The 24,656-nt window shown below is 46.9% G+C and overlaps 1 protein-coding gene across 15 annotated transcripts in view; it reads right to left on the bottom strand.

Moving 5' to 3' along the window:
* The window catches only part of LOC129823959 (eukaryotic translation initiation factor 4 gamma 1-like), a 60,037-nt gene that overhangs the window by 14,597 nt on the left and 20,784 nt on the right, over positions 1–24,656 (bottom strand). For 11 of the 15 annotated variants that reach the window (XM_055883112.1, XM_055883106.1, XM_055883114.1 and 8 more), the window contains 17 exons: positions 23,171–23,266; positions 22,541–22,619; positions 21,396–22,394; positions 20,967–21,055; positions 16,666–16,843; positions 13,602–13,735; positions 13,192–13,335; positions 12,046–12,447; positions 11,666–11,812; positions 9,514–9,747; positions 9,250–9,354; positions 7,787–8,101; positions 7,312–7,441; positions 6,668–6,770; positions 4,340–4,611; positions 3,964–4,088; positions 3,645–3,817 (listed from right to left, as the gene is read on the bottom strand). In XM_055883112.1, coding sequence (XP_055739087.1) covers positions 3,645–3,817; positions 3,964–4,088; positions 4,340–4,611; positions 6,668–6,770; positions 7,312–7,441; positions 7,787–8,101; positions 9,250–9,354; positions 9,514–9,747; positions 11,666–11,812; positions 12,046–12,447; positions 13,192–13,335; positions 13,602–13,735; positions 16,666–16,843; positions 20,967–21,055; positions 21,396–22,394; positions 22,541–22,619; positions 23,171–23,266 — 3,725 coding nt within the window. The remainder of the gene's footprint in view (positions 1–3,644; positions 3,818–3,963; positions 4,089–4,339; positions 4,612–6,667; positions 6,771–7,311; positions 7,442–7,786; positions 8,102–9,249; positions 9,355–9,513; positions 9,748–11,665; positions 11,813–12,045; positions 12,448–13,191; positions 13,336–13,601; positions 13,736–16,665; positions 16,844–20,966; positions 21,056–21,395; positions 22,395–22,540; positions 22,620–23,170; positions 23,267–24,656) is intronic. The other 4 variants (XM_055883108.1, XM_055883121.1, XM_055883120.1 and 1 more) reach the window with 1 other exon arrangement.

Here is a 24,656-nt window from a genome sequence, read left to right as displayed (position 1 = left end):
CATGTCATATCATTTAGTATTTTGTGACATCATTACGGATGGTATAACAAGAGACCTTTAACTCTGAAAGTGTACACGGCCGAGTTAGCAGGTTTGCATCTAAACATTGTATAAAATAAATTATTAAGTATAAGAACACTTTTGTGAAGATAATGTGATTTTAGCCTTCTAAATGAGATAATTGTTGTCATATAAAGTTTTACCCAGTCAGTAACCACGCCCACGTGAGCACAGACATTGTGCCGGCGTGATGGAACGCCCCCTTTAAACCAGAATGCTTAAAAAGGACTTGTAAAAAAATGTACATTAGTCCAGTCTACGTGCAGCTCGAGCTGAATACGTTACAAATGGTTTAACCTGTTTGGGCTGCAAGGGGCAGTATTGAGTAGCCAGATAAAAGGTGCCCATTTCAAACGGCCTCGTACTCAATTCTTGCTCGTACAATATGCATATTATTATTACTATTGGATAGAAAACACTATCTAGTTTCTAAAACCGTTTGAATTATTTCTCTGAGTGAAACAGAACTCATTCTGCAGCACATTTCCTGACCAGGAAGTGGAAAGTCTGAAATCGATGCTTTGTTCTTCTTCCTGCCTATAAATGGGCACGAGACCTATTAGTATACATGCACGTCATACACGTTCCCCTGGGTGTCAAAAGGCTGTGAGAGAAGAAATTAGGTGATTATCTTGGTCTGAGATGGAACATTTACATTACATTTACATTTAAGTCATTTAGCAGACGCTCTTATCCAGAGCGACTTACAAATTGGTGCATTCACCTTATGATATCCAGTGGAACAACCACTTTACAATAGTGCATCTAACTCTTTTAGGGGGGGGGGGGGGGGGGGGGGGGGGGTTAGAAGGATTACTTTATCCTATCCTAGGTATTCCTTAAAGAGGTGTGGTTTCAGGTGTCTCCGGAAGGCGGTGATTGACTCCGCTGACCTGGCGTCGTGAGGGAGTTTGTTCCACCATTGGGGTGCCAGAGCAGCGAACAGTTTTGACTGGGCTGAGCGGGAACTGTACTTCCTCAGAGGTAGGGAGGCGAGCAGGCCAGAGGTGGATGGACATCTTGGAATGACGTGTCCCCCATTTTCGGTACTCTGAAGAGCGCGAGCTGGACAGTGGGATTGCCTTTTGTTTAGCTGCCGTTATAGGCGACTATTATCTCCGGCTTTGATTTTATTTGATACATGTCACCATATCATCGTAAAGTATGTTTTTCAATATAGTTTCATCAGATTATTGCATTTTTTTCGGGAGTTTTGCAGTATTCCGTTCTCTTCCGTTTGTTGACATGGAGAGCTTTGTGCCACTAGGCTAGCGCGCTTGCTAAATGAAGAGGGAAAGTTGCCGTTCTAAATCCAAACAACGACTCATCTGGACAAAGGACACCTTGTCCAACATTCTGAAGGAAGATCAGCAAAAGTAAGGAACATTTTATGATGCTACTTCATATATCTGTCGTAGTCGTCGGCGCCCAAGTGTTTCTGGCTATTGTGCTAAGCTAATATAACGCTACATTTTTTTCCCCGCTGTAAAACACTTAATAAATCGGAAATATTGGCTGGAATCACAAGACGCCTGTCTTTCATTTGCTGTACACTATGTATTTTTCAAAAATGTTTTATTATGAGTAATTAGGTATTTGACGTTGATGCCTGTAATTATTATGGCTGCTTTCGGTGCAATTTCTGATTGTAGCCGCAATGTAAACTATGATTTATACCTGAAATATGCACATTTTTCTAACAAAACATATGCTATACAATAAATATGTTATCAGACTGTCATCTGATGAAGTTGTTTCTTGGTTAGTGGCTATTTATATCTTTATTTGGTCGAATTTGTGATAGCTACTGATGGAGTAAAAAAGTGGTGGAGTAAAAAAAGTGGTGTCTTTTGCTAACGTGGTTAGCTAATAGATTTACATATTGTGTCTTCCCTGTAAAACATTTTAAAAATCGGACATGTTGGCTGGATTCACAAGATGTATACCTTTCATATGCTGTATTGGACTTGTTAATGTGTGAAAGTTAAATATTTAAAAAAATATATATTTTGAATTTCGCGCCCTGCACTTGAAGTGGCTGTTGTCATAAGTGTACCGATGTCGGGCTGCAGCCATAAGAAGTTAATCTCTACAGACCAGAGCGTGTAGCGTTAACTACACAGCTGGAAATTGTTACAACTACAAGACCAGAAAATGGTAAGACCCTCTGTAACTCTCGACGAGTGAAGAAGGTGAAGACTATACCAAACATTCTCAGTCTGCAGCTGGGTATGAAAGTCTAGAACTCTGACAAAAGACACGAGGAAGAACTCAAACAACCATTGGAACGTCTAAAGTACCCATTCTAGGGACACTAAGACAAAAGAAGCCTACTACAACTAAGGACATTGTGACCTCTGGTGGACAACCAGAGACTTACATCGAACCACTTCCCATAGACAGATCAAGTTCAGAGACAACAAAGACATCCACTCGTAAATATATACATTGCAATTATTTTCGAATGAGCAGTCGTAAATGTGCAAAGTATTCATATTCTCATGAGCCTAGCTTCCACATGTATGTACGATAAGTACCCCTCTCTGTCTCTCCCAACCCCCTTTCCATTGTGTAACAAGCCGTCATATTGTGTTAGTCCACTAGGGACTTTTCATTGCATTATGTTAGTAATCAATATAACCTATACCGTGTGTGTGTGTTTATGTAATCTTGTGTGATAATTTATTTACTAAATAAATAAATAAATAAAGCCAATTTGTGTACCGCTGATTCATCACTTAGAGTTCGTGAAGATATCCAAGAATTTTGCGACGTTCAGAATGATACTGATGAGTGGCTTATCTATAGATATGAATATACCTTACTTATAAGAGTTTAATTTCGGGAGATGGTAACTCGTTAAATACGTTTGGGTGGTGCCCCAAGTTACTAATGAATTAATTGTTAAATAATTACTTTAATCACAATAATTAAACATAGTTAATTGATTTAATAAAATAACAGTCATCACATTAATGATAGTCAAGTCACAATTGGCTCTGGCTGTCTACTACGATTTCAGAGCACTCTCGTCTAACTGTGCAAGAAAGCAGAATAACTGACTAACTTACAAACGCTCAACACCCGTGCTCTCCCCCCTCGCCACCCCTTTCTCCCTCCCTCCCACCCAGCCCTCTCTCTCCCTACCCCTCCCGTGCTCTCCCCCCCTCGCCACCCCTTTCTCCCTCCCTCCCACCCAGCCCTCTCTCTCCCTACCCCTCCCGTGCTCTCCCCCCGCCACCCCTTTCTCCCTCCCCCCCTCCCACCCAGCCCTCTTTCTCCCGACCCCTCCCGTGCTCTCCCCCCTCGCCACCCCTTTCTCCCTCCCTCCCGTGCTCTCCCCCCTCGCCACCCCTTTCTCCCTCCCTCCCTCCCACCCAGCCCTCTCTCTCCCTACCCTTCCCGTGCTCTCCCCCCTCGCCACCCCTTTCTCTCCCCCTCCCACCCAGCCCTCTCTCTCCCTACCCCTCCCTTGCTCTTCCCCCTGACCCCTCCAGTCTGTCTGTCTGTCTCTCTCTCTCTCTCTCCCTCTCTCCAGCACACAACCTGGTCTATAGGGAAGTACTACACATACTCTCCCTTACCCTTTGTAGTACTCTGTCGTGGGCAGGGTGCCAGCCTTGATGAGCTGGTGCAGCAGCAGGCCCATGCGTTCTCTGGCGATGGCGCTGCGCTCCAGAGTGTTCTCCAGACCGTTCCGCACAAACACAAAGAGCAGCGGGGCGCTGTTAAGCTCCACTACACACTGCAGTGCCTCCTACAGGGCCGGAGAGGGAAGGACAGGGGTTTAGTATACGGCAGTTAGCTTTACTATGGTCTCCAAATGTGTGTGTTGCTTTGTCATTGACATGAAACTGATGGTGCGTGAGTGAGCATGTCATTGATGTGTGTGTGTGTGTATACCTTCATGTCGTTGAGGTGGAGGTACTCCTCGATGATGGCGCTGGACTTCTTCTCCAGCTCCTCCTCGGTCATGGCCGGTTTGGTCGGAGCATTGGGGGGAGGGGTGGGGGCTGTCTCGCGCTTCACTGCACAGATACAACACACACCATAGTAATATTAACACACACTAGTATATTACTAACACAGACAATTATACATAACCACACAGTTATACACTAACACACATCATACACTAAGAGTGTATAAATGTATCCAATGTGAGCGCATGCGTGGATGTGTACGCGAAGGCCGTGTGTCAAGTAGCATGTGTATGTTTTGTAGCATGCGTATGCAGTCTGTCTGTGTCTGAACGCAGTCTGTGTGTATAATCTCCTACCAACAACCTCCTTGCTGAGAGCCCTGTCCCGGCTACCGCTGCCTCCCCGGCTACGGCTGCCTCCCCGGTCTCTGTCGTCTGTCATGCTGGCTACGCGCCGGACGGGGGGTTCCGTAGGGGTGCAACTATCGCCCCTACGCTCCTCTGTCTCACGGCTGAAGCTGCGCTTAGTGATAGGGGGGCGGGCGTCGCGACTGCCTGCACGCTCCTCACGACTGCTGTCGTGCCGCTCGAAGCGGTCAAACCTGTCCCGGTCACGACTGGAGCTGGACCTACAGGGGGGGGGAGAGAGAGCAAGCGTTACGAGAGAGGGGGGGGGGGGGGCGAGCGTTACGAGAGAGGGGGGGAGAGCAAGCGTTACGAGAGCTAGCGTTATGAGAGAGAGTGGGGGAGACAGGACGAGCAATATGAGAGAGGGGGGGGAGAGAGTGAGCGTTACGAGAGAGGGGGGGAGAGAGTGAGCGTTACGAGGGGGGGAGAGGGCGAGCGTTACGAGAGCGAGCTTTACGAGAGAGGGGGGGAAGAGAGGACGAGCGTTACAAGAGAGGGGGAGCGCGTAACGACAGAGGGGGGGAAGAGCGCGCGTAACGACAGAGGGGGGAGAGCGCGCGTAACGACAGAGGGGGGAGAGCGCGCGTAACGACAGAGGGGGGAGAGCGCGCGTAACGACAGAGGGGGGAGAGCGCGCGTAACGACAGAGGGGGGGAGAGCGCGCGTAATGACAGAGGGGGGGAGAGCGCGCGTAACGACAGAGGGGGGGAGAGCGCGCGTAACGACAGAGGGGGGGAGAGCGCGCGTAACGACAGAGGGGAGGAGAGCGCGCGTAACGACAGAGGGGGGGAGAGCGCGCGTAACGACAGAGGGGGGGAGCGCGCGTAACGACAGAGGGGGGGGAGAGCGCGCGTAACGACAGAGGGGGGGAGAGCGCGCGTAACGACAGAGGGGGGGAGAGCGCGCGTAACGACAGAGGGGGGAGAGCGCGCGTAACGACAGAGGGGGGGAGAGCGCGCGTAACGACAGAGGGGGGGGAGCGCATAACGACAGAGGGGGTGAGAGAGCGCGTAAAGACAGAGGGAGGAAGCGAGCGTTACGAGAGAGCGTTACGAGAGAGGGCGACGTTAAGGGGGAGCGAGCGTTAAGAGATAGGGGGGAGAGAGAGCGCGTAACGACAGAGAGGGGGGAGAGAGAGCGCGTAACGACAGAGAGGGGGGGAGAGAGCGCGTAACGACAGAGAGGGGGGGAGAGAGCGCGTAACGACAGAGGGGGGGAGAGAGCGCGTAACGACAGAGAGGGGGGGAGAGAGCGCGTAACGACAGAGAGGGGCGGAGAGAGCGCGTAACGACAGAGAGGGGGGGAGAGAGCACGTAACGACAGAGAGGGGGGGAGAGAGAGCGTAACCACAGAGAGGGGGGGAGAGAGCGCGTAACGACAGAGAGGGGGGGGGGAGAGCGCGTAACGACAGAGAGGGGGGGGGAGAGCGCGTAACGACAGAGAGCGAGCGTGCGTTACGAGGGGGGAGCGGACGTTACGAGAGAGAGAGAGAGGGGGAGCGGGCGTTACGAGAGAGAGAGAGAGAGGGGGAGCGGGCGTTACGAGAGAGAGGGGGAGCGGGCGTTACGAGAGAGAGAGAGAGAGGGGGAGCGGGCGTTACGAGAGAGAGAGAGAGAGAGAGAGGGGGAGCGGGCGTTACGAGAGAGAGAGAGAGGGGGAGCGGGCGTTACGAGAGAGAGAGGGGGAGCGGGGGTTACGAGAGAGAGAGGGGGAGCGGGGGTTACGAGAGAGAGGGGGGGAGACAGCGTTACGAGAGAGAGAGGGAGAGACAGCGTTACGAGAGAGAGAGGGAGAGACAGCGTTACGAGAGAGAGAGGGAGAGACAGCGTTACGAGAGAGAGAGGGAGAGACAGCGTTACGAGAGAGAGAGAGGGAGAGACAGCGTTACGAGAGAGAGAGGGAGAGACAGCGTTACGAGAGAGAGAGGGAGAGACAGCGTTACGAGAGAGAGAGGGAGAGTAGGCGTTACGAGAGAGAGAGGGAGACAGCGTTACGAGAGAGAGAGGGAGAGACAGCGTTACGAGAGAGAGAGGGAGAGACAGCGTTACGAGAGAGAGAGGGAGAGACAGCGTTACGAGAGAGAGAGGGAGAGACAGCGTTACGAGAGAGAGAGAGCATTGAGGGAATAGGCGAGAGGAGAGATATGAAAGAGGAAAGGAACGAGGGAGAGAAATATAAGAGATGGGAAAGTGGGGGGAGAGAGAAAGAGAGAAGGGGTAGAGATTAAGATCAGGAAGGAGAGAAAAAAGAAAGGCAAATAGAAAGAGCAGTAGTGACCTCTGGGGTACCCTGCGGTCAGCGTCTGAGGAGGATGCTGGTGGAGCAGACTGCTGCAGGGCAGAGAAACGGTTGCCGGTGGCCGGACGGCCAGTCTCCGCTGCTAGAGAACAGACCAAGAGAGAGAGAGACCAAAAGAGAGAGAGACCAAGAGAGAGAGAGACCAAGAGAGAGAGCGTGTCAAGTGTGTATAGACGTGCGTGCGAGTCAAGTGTGTATAGACGTGCGTGCGAGTCAAGTGTGTATAGACGTGCGTGCGAGTCAAGTGTGTATAGACGTGCGTGCGAGTCAAGTGTGTATAGATGTGCGTGCGAGTCAAGTGTGTATAGATGTGCGTGCGAGTCAAGAGTGTATAGATGTGCGTGCGAGTCAAGTGTGTATAGACGTGCGTGCGAGTCAAGTGTGTATAGATGTGCGTGCGAGTCAAGTGTGTATAGATGTGCGTGCGTGTCAAGTGTGTATAGATGTGCGTGCGTGTCAAGTGTGTATAGATGTGCGTGCGTGTTAAGTGTGTATACAGTGAGCCACATTTGTTGGGGTTTTATGTGAGGGATGTCTTTGTATGCAGTAGGTCTAAGAGACTCCATGTTTACTCTTGCCCGTGTGTTGAGCGTGAGTGTTTGAACGTGGGTGTGTGTCCCTACCTGGTTCAGCTCCGGCGGCAGGCTTGGCTCCTGTGGTGCCTCCACTGCTGCCCTTGCCCCAGCTGCCCCACATGCCCTTACCCCCGAGTTGGGGAGCAAGGAGCTGGTTGCTGAAGTCCAGAGCACCAGGCTAGTGGGGGAGAGGTCAAAAGGTTGAGAGCAGAGGTGATATACCAAAATGATATCCATCCCAGTTGGTCTTGACTTGGTAAAACTGATCTGGTGAAACATGTCTAATAAAGTAAAGGAAGTCCAACCAGCATGACATCCAGGCAAAGCACAGCCCTGACAACAACTCTTCACCTTGTCATGCTCTATATGGCAAATACAAAAAGCATCCTTGTGAGCCACAAAAAGGCAATATGTACGATTTTGTTTACATTCCCACCCAGAATGAGGAACCCCATGTGTTCATAATGTAGTAAAAACACAGGTTCCTTTAGTAGTTGTAAACATTAAGAAACTCTCCCCTCACCTTGGTGATCTTACTGAGCCGGCTGGTATCGATGGGTCTGTTCTTGGTGGAGATGGGCACTGTGTTCCAGCCCTCGTCTTGGGGCTGGCTCCCCCTTCCCACCTGCTGGCCCCCGCGGCCCCCCTGATCCCTTCCTCCTCTGTCTCCCCCCCTCCCGTCTCTTCCCCCTCCACCTCCTCGTCCTCCTCCATCGTTCCTTGACATGAGCTGCTGCTGAACCTTGATCTGCTGCATTTGTTCCTCCTGCTCAGCCTCCTTGTGGATCTGGTCAATTGTCTTAGGGCCCTGCTCCCCCCGCCGGGGGACCCAGCCACTCTGCAGGGAGGGACAGGGAGTGAGATGACTCTTTAAGATAAGCAAGGCTGCTTCAGGGCCATATGGATAATTACTATGGTAATTACTGTGATGCGATGATGGTAATGATACTATTGCACAGAGGACAAATAAACGGAAGAAGGAAAAACGAAAGAAAGCTAGAGAGAGATACTTGAATCAGTTATAGAACCCATTGCACTTCATGGTTGTGAGGGCTGGGGTCCATTCACCAACCAATAATTCACAAAATGGGACAAACACCAAATTGAGACTGCATGCAGAATTCTGCAAAAATATCCTCAGTGTACAACATAAAACACCAAATAATGCATTCAGAGCAGAATTAGGCCGATACTCGCTAATGATCAAAACCCAGAAAAGAGCTGTTCAATTCTACAACCACCTAAAAGGAAGCGATTCCCAAACGTCCCTTTTTCAAGACGTCTTTCAAAGATATTTGGATTTTTACGAATTAACTCCAAATAAAACCAATAACTTCACATGTTCATTGTAAAGGGTTTACACACGGTTTTCCCATGCTTCCCACCTGTGGAACGCTCGTTAAGACACTAACAGCTTACAGACGGTAAGCAGTTATGAAGGTCAGTTATGAAAACTTAGGACACTAGAGATGTCTTTCTACTGACTCTGAAAAACACCAAAAGAAAGATGCCCACGGTCCTTGCTAATCTGCGTGAAAGTGCCTTAGGCATGCTGCAAGGAGGCATGAGGACTGCAGATGTGGCCAGGGCAATAAATTGAAATGTTCGTACTGTGAGACGCCTAAGACAGCGGTACAGGGAGACAGGACGGACAGCTGATCGTCCTTGCAGTGGCAGACCGTGTGTTACAACATCTGCACTGGACGGTACATCTTTATGATGTGTAATGTTCACCTTTATGAGTGTAATGTTCACTGTTTTTTCTTCTTTATTTCACTTTTGTTGATTGTCCATTTCTCTTGCTTTGGCAATTAAAAAAGTTCCCATGCCAATAAAGCCCTCAATTGAATTATGAGAGAGAGAGAGAGAGAGAGAGAGCAAGGAAGATACAGAAAGATGGAGGGTGAGAAAATGAGTAGAAACGACGAGAACGAGAAAGGAGGAGAGAACATTGTACAGAGAGGGATGGGGGAGGTGTAGTTGTACCCGTCTGAGGTCGATGACGTCCTGCAGCATGAAGCGGATCCTAGACGAGGTTTTCTTCTCCTTGATGATCTTGTCCATCTGGGCAAAGTACTGGTCCATACGGGGCTGGGGGGGGGATCAGAGGGACAGTCAGACTGGGGGTGGGTGGGCGTGGCCATTCAAAGGTAATTATGTCAGTGTGAGTGTGTGTCTGCTCCTGTGTGTGCGTGCCTGTGTGTCCATCTAACTGTGTGTGTGTCTCTCTCTCTTCCTCTCTCTGCGTACCTTGGCTTTCTCAAAGTCCAGGTCCTTGCCGATGGTGGACAGCAGTCTACAGAGGCACTCCAGAGACTCCTCGTCGTGGTTCTTCAGCAGCTTGACGATGCAGTCGTGCATGATGGCCTCTGTCAGCATCTTCAGCTTGAACAGCTCGCCGATGAACTTGATGTTGCCCAGCGACCGGCGCCGCGCCTCGTCTTTGGCCTCCTCCAGCATCGCCTTCAGACCAGCTTTCTCCTCCTGGGAAACGAGAGGTCCGAGGTTAGTTTGAAAATTCATCGGCGGGGTGAAACAGAATGGAAATGTATCTATTACACAGGTTGTCTATCAAACTAGTTTGTTGAATCTTGAATTACACTGCTCAAAAAAATAAAGGGAACACTAAAATAACACATCCTAGATCTGAATGAAATATTCTTATTAAATACTTTTTTCTTTACATAGTTGAGTGTGCAGACAACAAAATCACACAAAAATGATCAATGGAAATCAAATTTATCAACCCATGGAGGTCTGGATTTGGAGTCACACTCAAAATTAAAGTGGAAAACCACACTACAGGCTGATCCAACTTTAATGTAATGTCCTTAAAACAAGTCAAAATGAGGCTCGGTAGTGTGTGTGGCCTCCACGTGCCTGTATGACCTCCCTACAATGCCTGGGCATGCTCCTGATGAGGTGGCGGATGGTCTCCTGAGGGATCTCCTCCCAGACCTGGACTAAAGCATCCGCCAACTCCTGGACAGTCTGTGGTGCAACGTGGCGTTGGTGGATGGAGCGAGACATGATGTCCCAGATGTGCTCAATTGGATTCAGGTCTGGGGAACGGGCGGGCCAGTCCATAGCATCAATGCCTTCCTCTTGCAGGAACTGCTGACACACTCCAGCCACATGAGGTCTAGCATTGTCTTGCATTAGGAGGAACCCAGGGCCAACCGCACCAGCATATGGTCTCACAAGGGGTCTGAGGATCTCATCTCGGTACCTAATGGCAGTCAGGCTACCTCTGGCGAGCACATGGAGGGCTGTGCGGCCCCCCAAAGAAATGCCACCCCACACCATGACTGACCCACCGCCAAACCGGTCATGCTGGAGGATGTTGCAGGCAGCAGAACGTTCTCCACGGCGTCTCCAGACTCTGTCACGTCTGTCACATGTGCTCAGTGTGAACCTGCTTTCATCTGTGAAGAGCACAGGGCGTCAGTGGCGAATTTGCCAATCTTGGTGTTCTCTGGCCAATGCCAAACGTCCTGCACGGTGTTGGGCTGTAAGCACAACCCCCACCTGTGGACGTCAGGCCCTCATACCACCCTCATGGAGTCTGTTTCTGACCGTTTGAGCAGACACATGCACATTTGTGGCCTGCTGGAGGTCATTTTGCAGGGCTCTGGCAGTGCTCCTACTTGCACAAAGGCGGAGGTAACGGTCCTGCTGCTGGGTTGTTGCCCTCCTACGGCCTCCTCCCCGTCTCCTGATGTACTGGCTTGTCTCCTGGTAGCCCCTCCATGCTCTGGACACTACGCTGACAGACAAAGCAAACCTTTTTGCCACAGCTCGCATTGATGTGCCATCCTGGATGAGCTGCACTACCTGAGCCACTTGTGTGGGTTGTAGACTCCGTCTCATGCTACCACTAGAGTGAGAGCACCGCCAGCATTCAAAAGTGACCAAAACATCAGCCAGGAAGCATAGGAACTGAGAAGTGGTCTGTGGTCACCACCTGCAGAACCACTCCTTTATTGGGGGTGTCCTGCTAATTGCCTATAATTTCCACCTGTTGTCTATTCCATTTGCACAACAGCATGTGAAATGTATTGTCAATCAGTGTTGCTTCCTAAATGGACAGTTTGATTTCACAGAAGTGTGATTGACTTGGAGTTACATTGTGTTGTTTAGGTGTTCCCTTTATTTTTTTGAGCAGTGTATAAAAAAGAATGGCAGCATCTATTTTCAATATTACACATCGAACACCCCCCCCCCCCCCCAAAAAAAGCCACTTCCCTTATCCCACTAGCATGGATTTATCTGATAAATACTTTGAGGAAAAATGTACTTGAAATGCTTGTGATGTGTTCTCACCTAGCCATCTTAAGAAGAATGCATGTATGTCGCGTTTGCTAAATGACTAAATTGTCATGTGAAATGAATCCTCCCCTACCTCTTTGGCAGCCTCCATCTCCTTCTGTTTGGCCTCAAAGATGATGTCATCATCCTGGTCCTTCTCAAACTCTTTCTGACAGCGGTTGAGCAGCAGCTTGCGGAAGTTTACAGTCACTCCCGGCTTGTCTGTGGTGGGCACTTTCAACTAGAAAGAGCCAATGAAAGGAAACAAGGAGAAATACTAGTTTACTTCAAGGTCTGTTTGGTTTTATGTCCAGTAGGACGAAGACAGAATCACAGGAAAGGAGAAAGCTTGTCCTCAGCTCCTTGAGTTGTTCAATTTCATCAATAGACTGCAGTGGTCCAAACACAAGGCTCAACGTAGAGAGAGAAAGGAAATAAAAAGACTAACATGGACCGCCCAAACACTTCACTCACCCCCATAAGGCAGCGGCACATGTTTGCGTAGGCCACAGAGAAGTTGGGCTCGGAGATGGCCTTCTCAAAGATCAGGTCGATCACTCCCTTCAGCCGCTCCTCCGTATCGATGGACAGCTCTGTGACCTGTTTCATCAGTTGCTGGAACATCTGAGGGGTCAGCTTGTTGAGGATGGAGCGGACCCTCTTGAACAGCTCCTGGGTCTTGGCCTCCTCGGGGTCGTCGCTCTCCTCATCCTCGGGGGCGGCGCCTCGGCCCCGGGTCACAGCCTTCTTCACTGTGGGCTTCCATGCCTTCTCCGCCTTGTTGAGCTCCACTTCGCCACCTAGCGATGAGGAGATTGTGATGATCTTGCGGGGCTCCTTGCGCTGGCCCTGCTGGGAGCGCCGTGGTCCGGGGGGCTGGGGAAGAGGAGAGATAGATTGGAAGGAGAGAGACGGGTAGGGAGAAAGAGCGAAGAGGGAGGGGGGAGGGGGGAGATGAGGTCTATGAACTCTAGAAACACACCGGGCTGTCAATCATACACTACCAGAGCAGTTTTAGACAGAAACAAGGTAGAGAGCAGGGCCAGTTCCACTCAATGGAAGTCTTCGAACACCATTCAATGGTTATCTTTAAATGCTCACAATAAATCATTGGTTGATGATCAAATCAAATCACTTGTTTTAGAAAAACGCACCCTTTTTGTCACATCCTTTGATATCTCCAATCTCCTGAAGTGTGAACTAATTCGCTACTTCCCACAAATCTAATAGCATTAGATTGGTAGAGGCATGGGCTAGTGGGAGTTGCCACCATATTTCTTACACCAGTAATTTCCTTTCAAATCAGTGAACATGGACGGAAGGATAAAGAGACATTTGGAGAGTGACGTACTATGTACTCTGAACTATGACTAATGCTTTCCAAAAGACACTGACACCAACAGCCCACATACTTAACAAATACTGACGAACACACACTGAAAACACATAGAACCAACATAAATAAATAGAACACTATAATGGGCATCCTATTAACATGACCAAACAATCGTCCATCTTGGTCCTGAATTATAGGATCTCTATACACTGACCATAGAGTTAGAGGACTCATGTCCTCTATCTAACTATGCAGACACACACCCAACACACTGCCATACTCACTCCCATGTGGTCCCTTCCAGGGCCCCGTGGTCCCCCTCCCCCAGAGGACTGTCTACCCAGGTTACCCATGAAGGCGGGGGTGAAGTCTGGCCCGGCGTTCATGTTGCGACCCGGCTCTGCTGGGCGCATGGGGGTCTTATTCGCCTACACAGAGAAAGAGAGAATTAAGTACCTATGATTTTGACATTGGATTGTTATTGAAATTAACATCGGGACAGACATACTAGAAAAGCACATGATTGAGACATGGGAGGTGTTAAAATCCACATAAAAACAAAACTAGAATTTGCACTAGAGCATAATCCCTTTAATTTCATAACACTTAATATAATAATACCTTTAACTGGGTGCCTATAAAATCCCCATACTGGATCAGAAAATGAATTAATTAATTTGATGGTATAGTTTACCTTATCTAGCACAACATCGGTGATGAGAGGCAGGCCCTCAGGCTTGTTCATGCTGGCACTAATGAACTGGCAACCCAGCAGGAACTCCCTGTCGTACCTCTTCTTCTCCTCTGGGTCGATAGGCTTCCATTGCTCTGTTGGGAGGAAAGGGTGGAGGAGTGGGAGAGTTTGAATTGGCCACGAAGGACTCTTTATACTGCTTAGCTGCTGTTGTAACACACCCAACCCACCAATCAGACTACTCCTGAAGAGACATGTATTTCATTAGGGATAACGCTGGCCATACACATGAGTAATGGGGGTCTTTGACAGTAGCTAGGTCTCCATTCAATTTGTGATATATTTTCATGCGAATATTATAATATCCGCCTTAACAAAATGTCAATTTTCCTTCCAGGGGTTTGTTTTCATCAAAACAGAATGGCAAATAAAAGGCTGTGCTTGATGACATAGTGCACATAAAAACAACTTTTTCGCTAAAGTACTCATGTACCGAATAAAAAAACAAGTTCAATGCGTTTCCATTGCATTTTCCAGTCTATCGATGGTTTTGTCAAAAAAACTGTTTGGGCAAACTTGCCCAATCTGGTTTTTGTGCACGCACTCTAGACTTGAGGTCGACCGATTAATCGGCATGGGAGATTAATTAGGGCCGATTTCAAGTTTTCATAACAATCGGTAATCGGTAATTGTTATGGACAATCCATTGCAATACAATCGCCGTCCAAACGATTACATTGCAATCCATGAGGAAACTGCGAGGCAGGCTGACCACCTGTTACGCGAGTGCAGCATCAAAAGAACCTTGTGGCTGCAATGAGCCAAGGTAAATTGCTAGCTAGCACTTAACTTATAAAAAACAATCAATCTTCACATAATCACTAGTTAACTACACATGGTTGATGACATTACTAGGTTAACTAGCTTGTCCTGCGTTGCATATAATCAATGCCTGTTCATTTATCATCGAATCACAGCTTACTTTGCCAAACGGGTGATTTAAAAAGCACATTCGCGAAAAAAAGCACATTCGTTGCACCAATGTACCTAACCATAAACATCAATGCCTTTCTTAAAAACAATACACAGCAGTATATTTTTTAAAACCTGCATATTTAGTTTAGTCCATAAAGAAATGGATGTTAGCAGGCAATATTAACTAGGGAAATTGTGTCACTTTTCTTGTGTTCAGTGCAAGCAGAGTCAGGGTATATATGCAGCAGTTTGGGCTGCCTGGCTCGTTGTGAACTGTGTGAAGACCATTTCTTCCTAACAAAGACAGCAATTAATTTGACAGAATTTGACATAATTATGACATAACATTGAAAGTTGTGAAATGTAACAGCAATATTTAGACTTAGAGTTGCCAACCGTTCGATAAATTACGGAGTGGTTCCGTATTTCACTGAAAGTATAAACGTTTTGTTTTCAAAATGATTGTTTACGGATTTGACCATATTAATGACCAAAGGCTCATATTTCTGTGTTTAATATATTATAAGTAAGTCTATGATTTGATATTTGATAGAGCAGTCTTAGCAGGCTCATAAGCATTCATTCAAACTTTACTGCGTTTGCCAGCAGCTCTTCGCAATGCTTGATCACAGCGCTTTTTATGACTTCAAGCCTATCAACTCCTGAGATTAGGCTGGCAATACTAAATTGCCTATAAGAACATCCAATACAAATGGACAAGTGAGAAATAGTCGACGTCATAATTTCTATAATAACTACAACCTAAAACTTCTTAACTGGGAATATTAAAGAACTGGAAATATTGAACCACCAGCTTTCATATGTTCTCATGTTCTGAGCAAGGAACTTAAACATTAGCTTTCTTACATGGCACATATTGCAATTTTACTTTCTTCTCCAACACTTTGTTTTTGCATTATTTCACCCAAATTGAACATGTTTCATTATTTATTTGAGGCTAAATTAATTTTATTTATGTATTATATTAAGTTAAAATAAAAGTGTTCATTGTTCATTCAGTATTGTTGTAATTGTCATTCTTACAAATATATATAACATTTAAAAACCTGATTATTTTTTTTATATATATTTTTTAATTGGCCGATTTAATTGCTATCGGCTTTTTTTGGTCCTCCAATAAAATCGGTATCGCCGTTTAAAAAAATCATAACCGGTCGACTACTCTAGACAACAGTTCGCTAATAAAGTGGACAGGTTAGGTTATATGATGAGATTGATTAATTAGCAGTGATCATCATGTTAAGACTCAATTTTTTTTTTTATATATATAAAAAAAAAATGTATCCCCTTTTCTCCCCAATTTTCGTGGTATCCAATCGCTAGTAATTACTATCTTGTCTCATCGCTACAACTCCCGTACGGGCTCGGGAGAGACGAAGGTCGAAAGCCATGCGTCCTCCGAAGCACAACCCAACCAAGCCGCACTGCTTCTTAACACAGCGCGCCTCCAACCCGGAAGCCAGCCGCACCAATGTGTCGGAGGAAACACCGTGCACTAGACCACTGCGCCACCCGGGAGGCCAGGACCCTCAATATTTATTGGAAAGGCGCATCAAGCTAATCACTGTGCACTTTCACCACCCTGTGAAGTTCATCATAACTTATTTCATCTGTAGCCCTTTAAACTGTGCATGCTTTTTCAAGTCATAGGAGGACCACACAACATAAAATAACAATACAATTTGCAGTCACACGATGCTACCACATATCCCACAAGAAATTGTTTCCCCGCAATTTGTTGCATAATTGATTTTACCGACAAAAATATCCCACTATGTCGAACGAACCTATTGTCTGTCGACATTTTGGTAATTGTACCGACACTTCCTTTTTCCATCACAGCTGTTGTGATTTATTTTTATACGGTATGACTTGACTCACATAAAATCCGTGGATGGAAATGTGGTTATAGAAACAGACAGCTTATTGCACACTTCAACGATGAGACATTTCATGACAGGAAAAATGAGGACACCTCTCACAAAGAATCAATCAACGAATATTAGATATTCATTGAGTCCGATACAGATCCTTGACTGATATCTTTAGTCATTTCTAAGGGACCAACCTCCTTTGTACTGGTACTTGAGGTCGCCCGGTTTGAGCGGGGGTGTGTCGGCGTTCTGCTTGTCCTCCTTCTCTTCCCACGTCTCGTCTGGCGCGTCGGCGGGCGGCAAGGAGGTCGGGGCCACAGGGCTGGGCTCTGCCGGTGAAGACGAGGGCTCGGTGGCAGGTGCCGCCTCCTCCTGTACAGACGAGAGGGGGGAGACGGGACAAGAAGATTGAAGGGTAAGAGAGTAGAAGGAAGTTGAGACCCTATATGCTGACCTCAAGTCAGTTTCGTGGTTAAGGTTAGGCGATTTGGGTTAAGTAACCAGTGGTTTTCCACAAGCACATGGAGTAGCCAGCCTAATAGAAAAAAAGTAGCCAGCCAGGCTCCCCTGGGCTGTTATGACATTTTTGCAGAAGATTATTTTGGTGGCCTCTTGTACATTCTAATGCCTTGATTCCATCCAAAATACACAGTGAAATTGTTGAGTACTTGACTGGGTTTACCTCCCCGATTGGAAAAATTTGTTGTGGTATTGTGCTTACAATTGAAGTTACTGTAAATGTCTAAATTCAGTGTATTGTTAGTCATTTTGGATATTGTCTAGAACTATGACCTTAAACCTGCCTCCTCTTGAGATTAAAGTATTTTTGTTTGTTCTTTAAATTAATGTATTTTATTAAAAACAGAAAGAAGAGGCCAAATTATCTTTAAAATGATTTAAGGTACAATTTTAAATCAAACAAATTGTGTGATTGGCACTTCTTCCAGTGACTAAATGGGTCTAGAATAAAAACAGAACAGATGCTCAATTAAGAGAGGGAACGACAATTCAATAACTAAAATAATTTCAACAAGTGTATGCAACTCAATTGCAGAATGTCATTAATTTATTTTTAAACAGTTCTTTAGCAACTGACCCACAGTCTTCAAGCTTCCTTACGAGGCATTCTCAGCTATCTGCAATATAGGTATGATTGAAAAATAAAGCAGGTATCTATATGGTATTCACCATCTTCATTGAATGTTTATCTTTTATCTGCAAATAATTGCCAAAAAACACTACCAGTAAGCAAATTAGGGAGCCAAATGAACGACTCTTACACCGATGCGATAGTGATTGGCTTGTCATTAGCCTAACGTCACTGTCTGGCAAGTCCTGATGGACTTCATATTGAAAATACAAACGAGATCTTTAGTTTACGATGCCATGACCATAACCCACTGAGTGTACAAAACATTAAGAACACCTTCCTAATATTGAGTTGCACCCCATTTTGCGCTCAGAACAGCCTCAATTCATCAGAGCATGGACTCTGCAAGGTGTCGAAAGCGTTCCACGTGGATGCTGGCCCATGTTCTCCAATGCTTGCTACAGTTGACATGTTGACTGGATATCCTTTGGGTGGTGGGCCATTCTTGATAAACAGTGGAAACTTAAGCGTGAAAAATCCAGCAGTGTTGCACTTCATGACACACTCAAACCGGTGCGCCTTGCACCCACTACCATACCACATTCAAAAGGCTTGTTGGTCTTACCTATTCACCCTCAATGGCACACACACAATCCATGTCTCAAAGGCTTAAAAATCCTTCTTTTACCCATCTCCCTCCCTTCATCTACACTGATTGAACTGGTTTTAACAAGTGACATCAATAAGGGATCATAGCTTTCACCTGGATTCACCTGGTCAGTCTGTCATGGAAAGAGCAGGTGTTCCTAATGTTTTGTACACAGTGTAACTATGTTGTATGATTCATGAATGGCAAAGATATGAGATGGACAATTTTCAGTCAGTTCGACACCTTTAATAAAACTAGTCAAGCTTGTTATTAAATCAAAGCACAGTCAATAGCCCATGCCCCACCACCCCGTGGCTGCATATGAAACAAGCAAAAGATAAATTAATGTGCCAGTAAACAATAGGTTAGTGGATTTTGACCCATTGTTACCACATTATAATGGGATGTGCAAATTCAATCAGAGACGAAGGAGCATCATGCCCTCTCCCTCTAAATAAATTTGACTGCAATCACAGCACACACACACACACAGGTACCGAGAGGCAGGACAGGCAGCAGATTGTTGATAGGTTTGGTTTTTGAGCTTTAACTATTATTAATGACTAATTATGAAAAAAGAGACATGAGAGGTGCCATAAAGAAGCTTGGGAGAGGCTGGGCGCAGGGAAAACTATCACGTGGCAGTACTGATAAGGGCAAGAACCGTTTAAGGCCCAGATCACTCAGCTCCCAGCCTAGCAATAAGGATGCAATGTGTAGCGATGAGGAGACTCCACCCAAGGTGGGGTATGTATACTACCACGGGTAAAACCACGTTTTTGTCTAATGCAGCGGTATTGACCCTCTGGGCAGAGTCTGTAAAAAGTCTGTAAATCGTCGGTTTAGCCGACAGCCGGCGCTAGTGGAAAACAACAGTCCTTTATTCCTTCTATTCTTAAGATACAAGTTTTAATTAGCAAATTGGTCGGTTAATGAAGAAAACTTGCTGGAAAGTGAAATGCTTGTCTCGACAGACATACCAGGACTCCAGGCACAAAGACCAACAATGCCATATGCCGAGTTGCTCCTGCACTGACTGATGAACAGTAGGCTTAGGCGATATACCGGGGTATTTGGAAATAGCCACGGGATGGTTTTTCAATACCTTTGAAATGTATTTTGAGTTCATTATTTATTTTGAGTTCAATAAGTTGTTATATTTGTAGCTACTTAAGTAATTACCTGCAGCCAACTTGTGCAATACTTTAGGACATTGGCGTTCTTCATTTCACCTGTTAGATTACTTTACATCTACATCATTGCATCTTACCTTATAGTTCCCCAGAACAGTTGAACCAGTCACTTGTTGTGCATCTTACCTTAGTTCCCCAGAACAGTTGAACCAGTCACTTGTTGTGCATCTTACCTTAGTTCCCCAGAACAGTTGAACCAGTCACTTGTTGTGCATCTTACCTTAGTTCCCCAGAACAGTTGAACCAGTCACTTGTTGTGCATCTTACCTTAGTTCCCCAGAACAGTTGAACCAGTCACTTGTTGTGCATCTTACCTTAGTTCCCCAGAACAGTTGAGCCAGTCACTTGTTGTGCATCTTACCTTAGTTCCCCAGAACAGTAGTAACAGATGAGTTCAGCTATGAATTTTGTTTAACTTGCTAGTTATCTAAGTGCTTGAATTATATAAGGAGATGGGCCTCATATCGTGTAGCTTTCCGCCGTGTTTGAGAAGTCAAAGCGCTTTGGATGAGTTCTGTACAGCGGCCACTGCTATCTTGATTTCCTAGCATTTGTTCTCCTCACCGTTCTTGGCCCGGTCTGCTCCTACCCCTCTTCTCTGAGCAGAACAGGCAGGACCATTGCCCTAGCAACTCCAGACTCCACACAGACACAGCGTGTACACATGCTGCTCCAGAGCCAGTACAGTACTTCCTTCAGACAAGCAGGCATTAAAAGGTTTATTTGCAGAGTCTCTCGTTTACATTAGCTTGGAAACGTCCAAACTCAGTAGCTCCTACCCATATACAGATGATTCAGAAAGTATTCAGACCTTCACTTTATCCACATTACAGCAATATTCTAAAATTGATTACAATTATTTCCCCCCTAATCAAACACACCATAACAACAAAGCAAAAACAGATTTTTGAAATGTTGGCAAATTTATTAAATAAAAACTGAAATATCACATTTACATAAGTATTCAGACCCTTTACTGTGTCTGTGCCAGTTTTCGCTTTGTCATTATGGGGTAGTGTGTAGATTGATGATGATTTTTTAAAATTCTATACATTTTAGTATAAGGCTGTAACATAACATGTGGAAAAAGTGAAGGGGTCTGAATACTTTCCGAATGCACTGTATGTATAACTTTATGAGCAGGATTGCTTGCCTTTGCAATTCGTTTATTTTCATTTGTGCTCATTAGAGGCTTCTAGCTAAATATGCTATGTAAATTCGCTATTACTTGTTCTGATTTTGTTAGCATTCTGGTCATAGACGCCCAACTGTCTTTTTTGTGTTTTTGGGCGACCCCTTGTGTACTATACCGGTAAAAGCATAAATCCCGGGATGAGAGCAGAACTGTATGACGATATTGAAATTTGGATACCACCCAACCCCAATGAACAGTCCAACCGAAGTAGAGGCTGGCTGCAGATACCATGCAGTGAAAACCTGTAAGATTGTTACTCACAGCAAGGTTTACTACTGGTGCACCTTGAAAAGTGGTCAAGGACAACTGTTTAGGATAGTTTGACTTTATAAGGCTGCTATATTCTATGCACGCACACAGACACACACCTCTTTGAAGGCATCCAGCATGTCTCCGATGGCTTCCTTCTTGTTCAGCTCCTTCATATTCCTCTTCTTCTTTGGCACAGACACAGCAGCTAGAAGAGAGAAGACAGAAATGTTATATTAAATTTGTTACATCAAAACCTGAAGAGCCACCACCAAGAACCCCTGGGTGCCACGGGTCAAACCTGAAGCCACACCACCAAGAACCCCTGGGTGCCACGGGTCAAACCTGAAGCCACACCACCAAGAACCCCTGGGTGCCAAGGGTCAAACCTGAAGCCACACCACCAAGAACCCCTGGGTGCCACGGGTCAAACCTGAAGCCACACCACCAAGAACCCCTGGGTGCCTTAGTCACACCAAAACCTTGGTGCACATATTACAGTTTTTGCTTACCAAGTGACCTGACAGGTAAAAATCATTCCCGCTCACCTTGCATAGACGAGTCCTCTGAAGGGCTGCTGGACAAGGGCACTGGGGATGCATCCTCCTCTTTCTGCTCCTCCTCTTCTTCTTTCTTCTCCTCCACCTGCTCTACGGCAGCAGCAGCAGGGTTAGCAGTTTCCTGAGGTGGGGGAGTGGCAGGCTCTGTGATTGCCGTTGCAATGCGCTCTAGTGCAGCCACGGGGGCGTCTACCTCGTCGGGGTCCTCCTGGGGGAGGCCGTTGGACAGGGGCAGCTGCTCCACCTTCTTTTGGGCCACGACAGGCTCTGCCTCCGGGACAGAGGGAGTGACGGCATGAGCAGGGGCAGAAACGGGCTCGGTCATGGCTTTCTGTTTAGGCGCTGGCGGCAACACCACGCTCTCAGTTTTAGTAGCCGCTTCCACAGCCGCCGCCAACTTCAAGGACGGGGCAAAATCAGATGTCGGGGTCAGAGGTCGTGGAGCGGGTTCAGTGTCTTCTTTAATGACCACAACAGCCACTACTACCTCTGGATTGATGGTAATTGCTGGCTCATTCTTGACCTTTTCTACCTTCTCCTCCACCACTACTTCCTCCGCTGCCTGAGCAAGAGGCTTCTCCACAGATGCTGGTGCATCCAGAGGCTCTACCTGTGTGGAAGGACCTTCGGGGGTCACTGCCTTCACCGCGGGGGTCATACCAGCGCCCACTGCGTGGCTGGCCTGAGCCATGGTGGTGGCAGGGGGTGGAGTCTGTACCTCTGCAGGGGGAGGGGAGGTAGAAGCTGTCAGGGGGGAGGAGGCAGGGGCCTGGTCTTCCCTTTGTGGGATGGGCACCTCGGGCCTCATCCCCGCCAAAGGGGCATCTGATTCGCTGACGACCTGTTCGGTAAGCGGGGCAACCTGGCCATCGGTTTCCTGTTTGGCCTCCAGTGGGACAGCTGCAGTGGCAGGCTCTGGAGTTGACAACACTGGAGGCAGGGTTTCGGCGGCCGTCACTGTGCAAATTGCAAGTTCCGCAATTTCATCTGCATCAAAGAAGGAAATCAGTTTGGAACTGTTTTGGACCTTTAATGTACTGCAATCAATCACTGACGATCAAGTTAGTTATTCATGCTGGCAAAATGTGGCTACATAAACATTGTAGTAACACAAGACTTGAGAGGAGGCTCACCTGTTCTCGTCACGATGGTGACAGGTTTAGTAAATTCTCCGTTGGTCTGAGCAGGACCTTCTTCCTCTGTGGAGGAGTACTAGGGGACGAAAACAACATCAAAAGTAGCATTGCAAAAATATACTTGATACAAAATACTATGTTTCTTTCAAATGCTATCCTATTGCCTGGTTGATCAAAACCAGCCACGTTGAGAGTCGGAGAGAACACACAAAAATAAACACTGAATGGAACATCTGGCTTCCATTCCAAACTTCCTGGTTTCCTCTATGACATCATCGCTGTGGAATCATCTCAAAGCCACATGATTCCAAACTTGCATTGTGAGCTCATCACTGGGAATGATTCCAATGAGGGGGAGAAATCAGGGGATGTATTAAGTGATGTGAAATACTTAACGTTAAATGTATTCAACTAGGAAGTATAGAGCTGATAGATTCCCTGTTCTATCTGAAGGACAATCATCTGTTTCATATGATACATTTATGCTTTTTCTTTGATTGATATCCTCATATGATAAATACCAAACTAAGTCTCAAGATGTGAACAGCAAGAAATCTAATTATTGGACAACAATGTTTATCAGTGCATTCTGTAACGTTACATGCTCTAGTGAGTTGTGATGCGTACCTGTGAAGGGGGGGTGGGGGTTGAGGTGGCCCTTCCCCCGGACATTATCTCCTCTGTGATATCACGGCCCCCCTGGTTGGGGTCTCGTATTCTGATCTAGGAGGGGTAGGAACAGGGGGGGGGGGCGCAGGATGAGGTTAAACAGTCTATACTGTAGTTCTAGAAATAAATTTATAGAATTAAGACAATCACATCGCCCCCAAGCAGTCATTTTTCAGGACCCTGTCTTTCAAAGATAATTTGTAAAAATCCAAATAACTTCAACAATTTTCATTGTAAAGGGTTTAAACACTGTTTCCTATGCATGTTCAATGAACCATAAACAATTAATGAACATGCACCTGTGGAACGGTCGTTAAAACACTAACAGCTTACAGACAGTAGACAATTAAGGTCACAATTATAACAAAAACTTAGGACACTAAAGAGGCCTATCTACTGACTCTGAAAAACACAAAAAGAAAGATGCCCAGGGTCCCTGCTCATCTGCGTGAACGTGCCTTAGGCATGCTGCAAGGAGGCATGAGGACTGCAGATGTGGCCAGGGCAATAAATTGCAATGTGCGTACTGTGAGACGCCTAAGACAGCGCTACAGGGAGACAGAACGGACAGCTGATCGTCCTCGCAGTGGCAGACCATGTGTAACAACACCTGCACAGGATCGGTACATCCGAACATCACACCTGTGGGACAGGTACAGGATGGCAACAACAACTGCCTGAGTTACACCAAGAACGCACAATCCCACCATCAGTGCTCAGACTGTTCGCAATAGGCTGAGAGAGGCTGGACTGAGGGCTTGTAGGCCTGTTGTAGTAAAGCAGGTCCTCACCAGACATCACCGGCAACAACGTCGCCTATGGGCACAAACCCACCGTCACTGGACCAGACAGGACTGGCAAAAAGTGCTCTTCACTGACGAGTCGCGGTTTTGTCTCACCAGGGGTGATGGTCAGATTCACGTTTAACGTCGAAGGAATGAGCGTTACACCAAGGCCTGTACTCTGGAGCGGGATCGATTTGGAGGTGGAGGGTCCGTCATGGTCTGGGGCGGTGTGTCACAGCATCATCGGGCTGAGCTTGTTGTCATTGCAGGCAATCTCAACGCTGTGCATTACAGGGAAGACATCCTCCTCCTTCATGTGGTACCCTTCCTGCAGGTTCATCCTGACATGACCCTCCAGCATGACAATGCCACCAGCCATACTGCTCGTTCTGTGTGCGATTTCCTGCAAGACAGGAATGTCAGTGTTCAGCCATGGCCAGCGAAGAGCCCGGATCTCAATCCCATTGAGCACGTCTGGGACCTGTTGGATCGAGGGTGAGGGCTAGGGCCATTCCCCCCAGAAATGTCCGGCAACTTACAGGTGCCTTGGTGGAAGAGTGGGGTAACATCTCACAGCAAGAACTGGAAAATCTGGTGCAGTCATGAGGAGGAGATGCACTGCAGTACTTAAATGGTGGCCACACCAGATACTGACTGTT

This window comes from Salvelinus fontinalis, chromosome 26 (assembly GCF_029448725.1).
Source record: "Salvelinus fontinalis isolate EN_2023a chromosome 26, ASM2944872v1, whole genome shotgun sequence".
In the NCBI taxonomy this organism is placed as follows: Eukaryota; Metazoa; Chordata; class Actinopteri; order Salmoniformes; family Salmonidae; genus Salvelinus; species Salvelinus fontinalis.
This window is presented reverse-complemented; position numbering and strand designations above follow the sequence as displayed.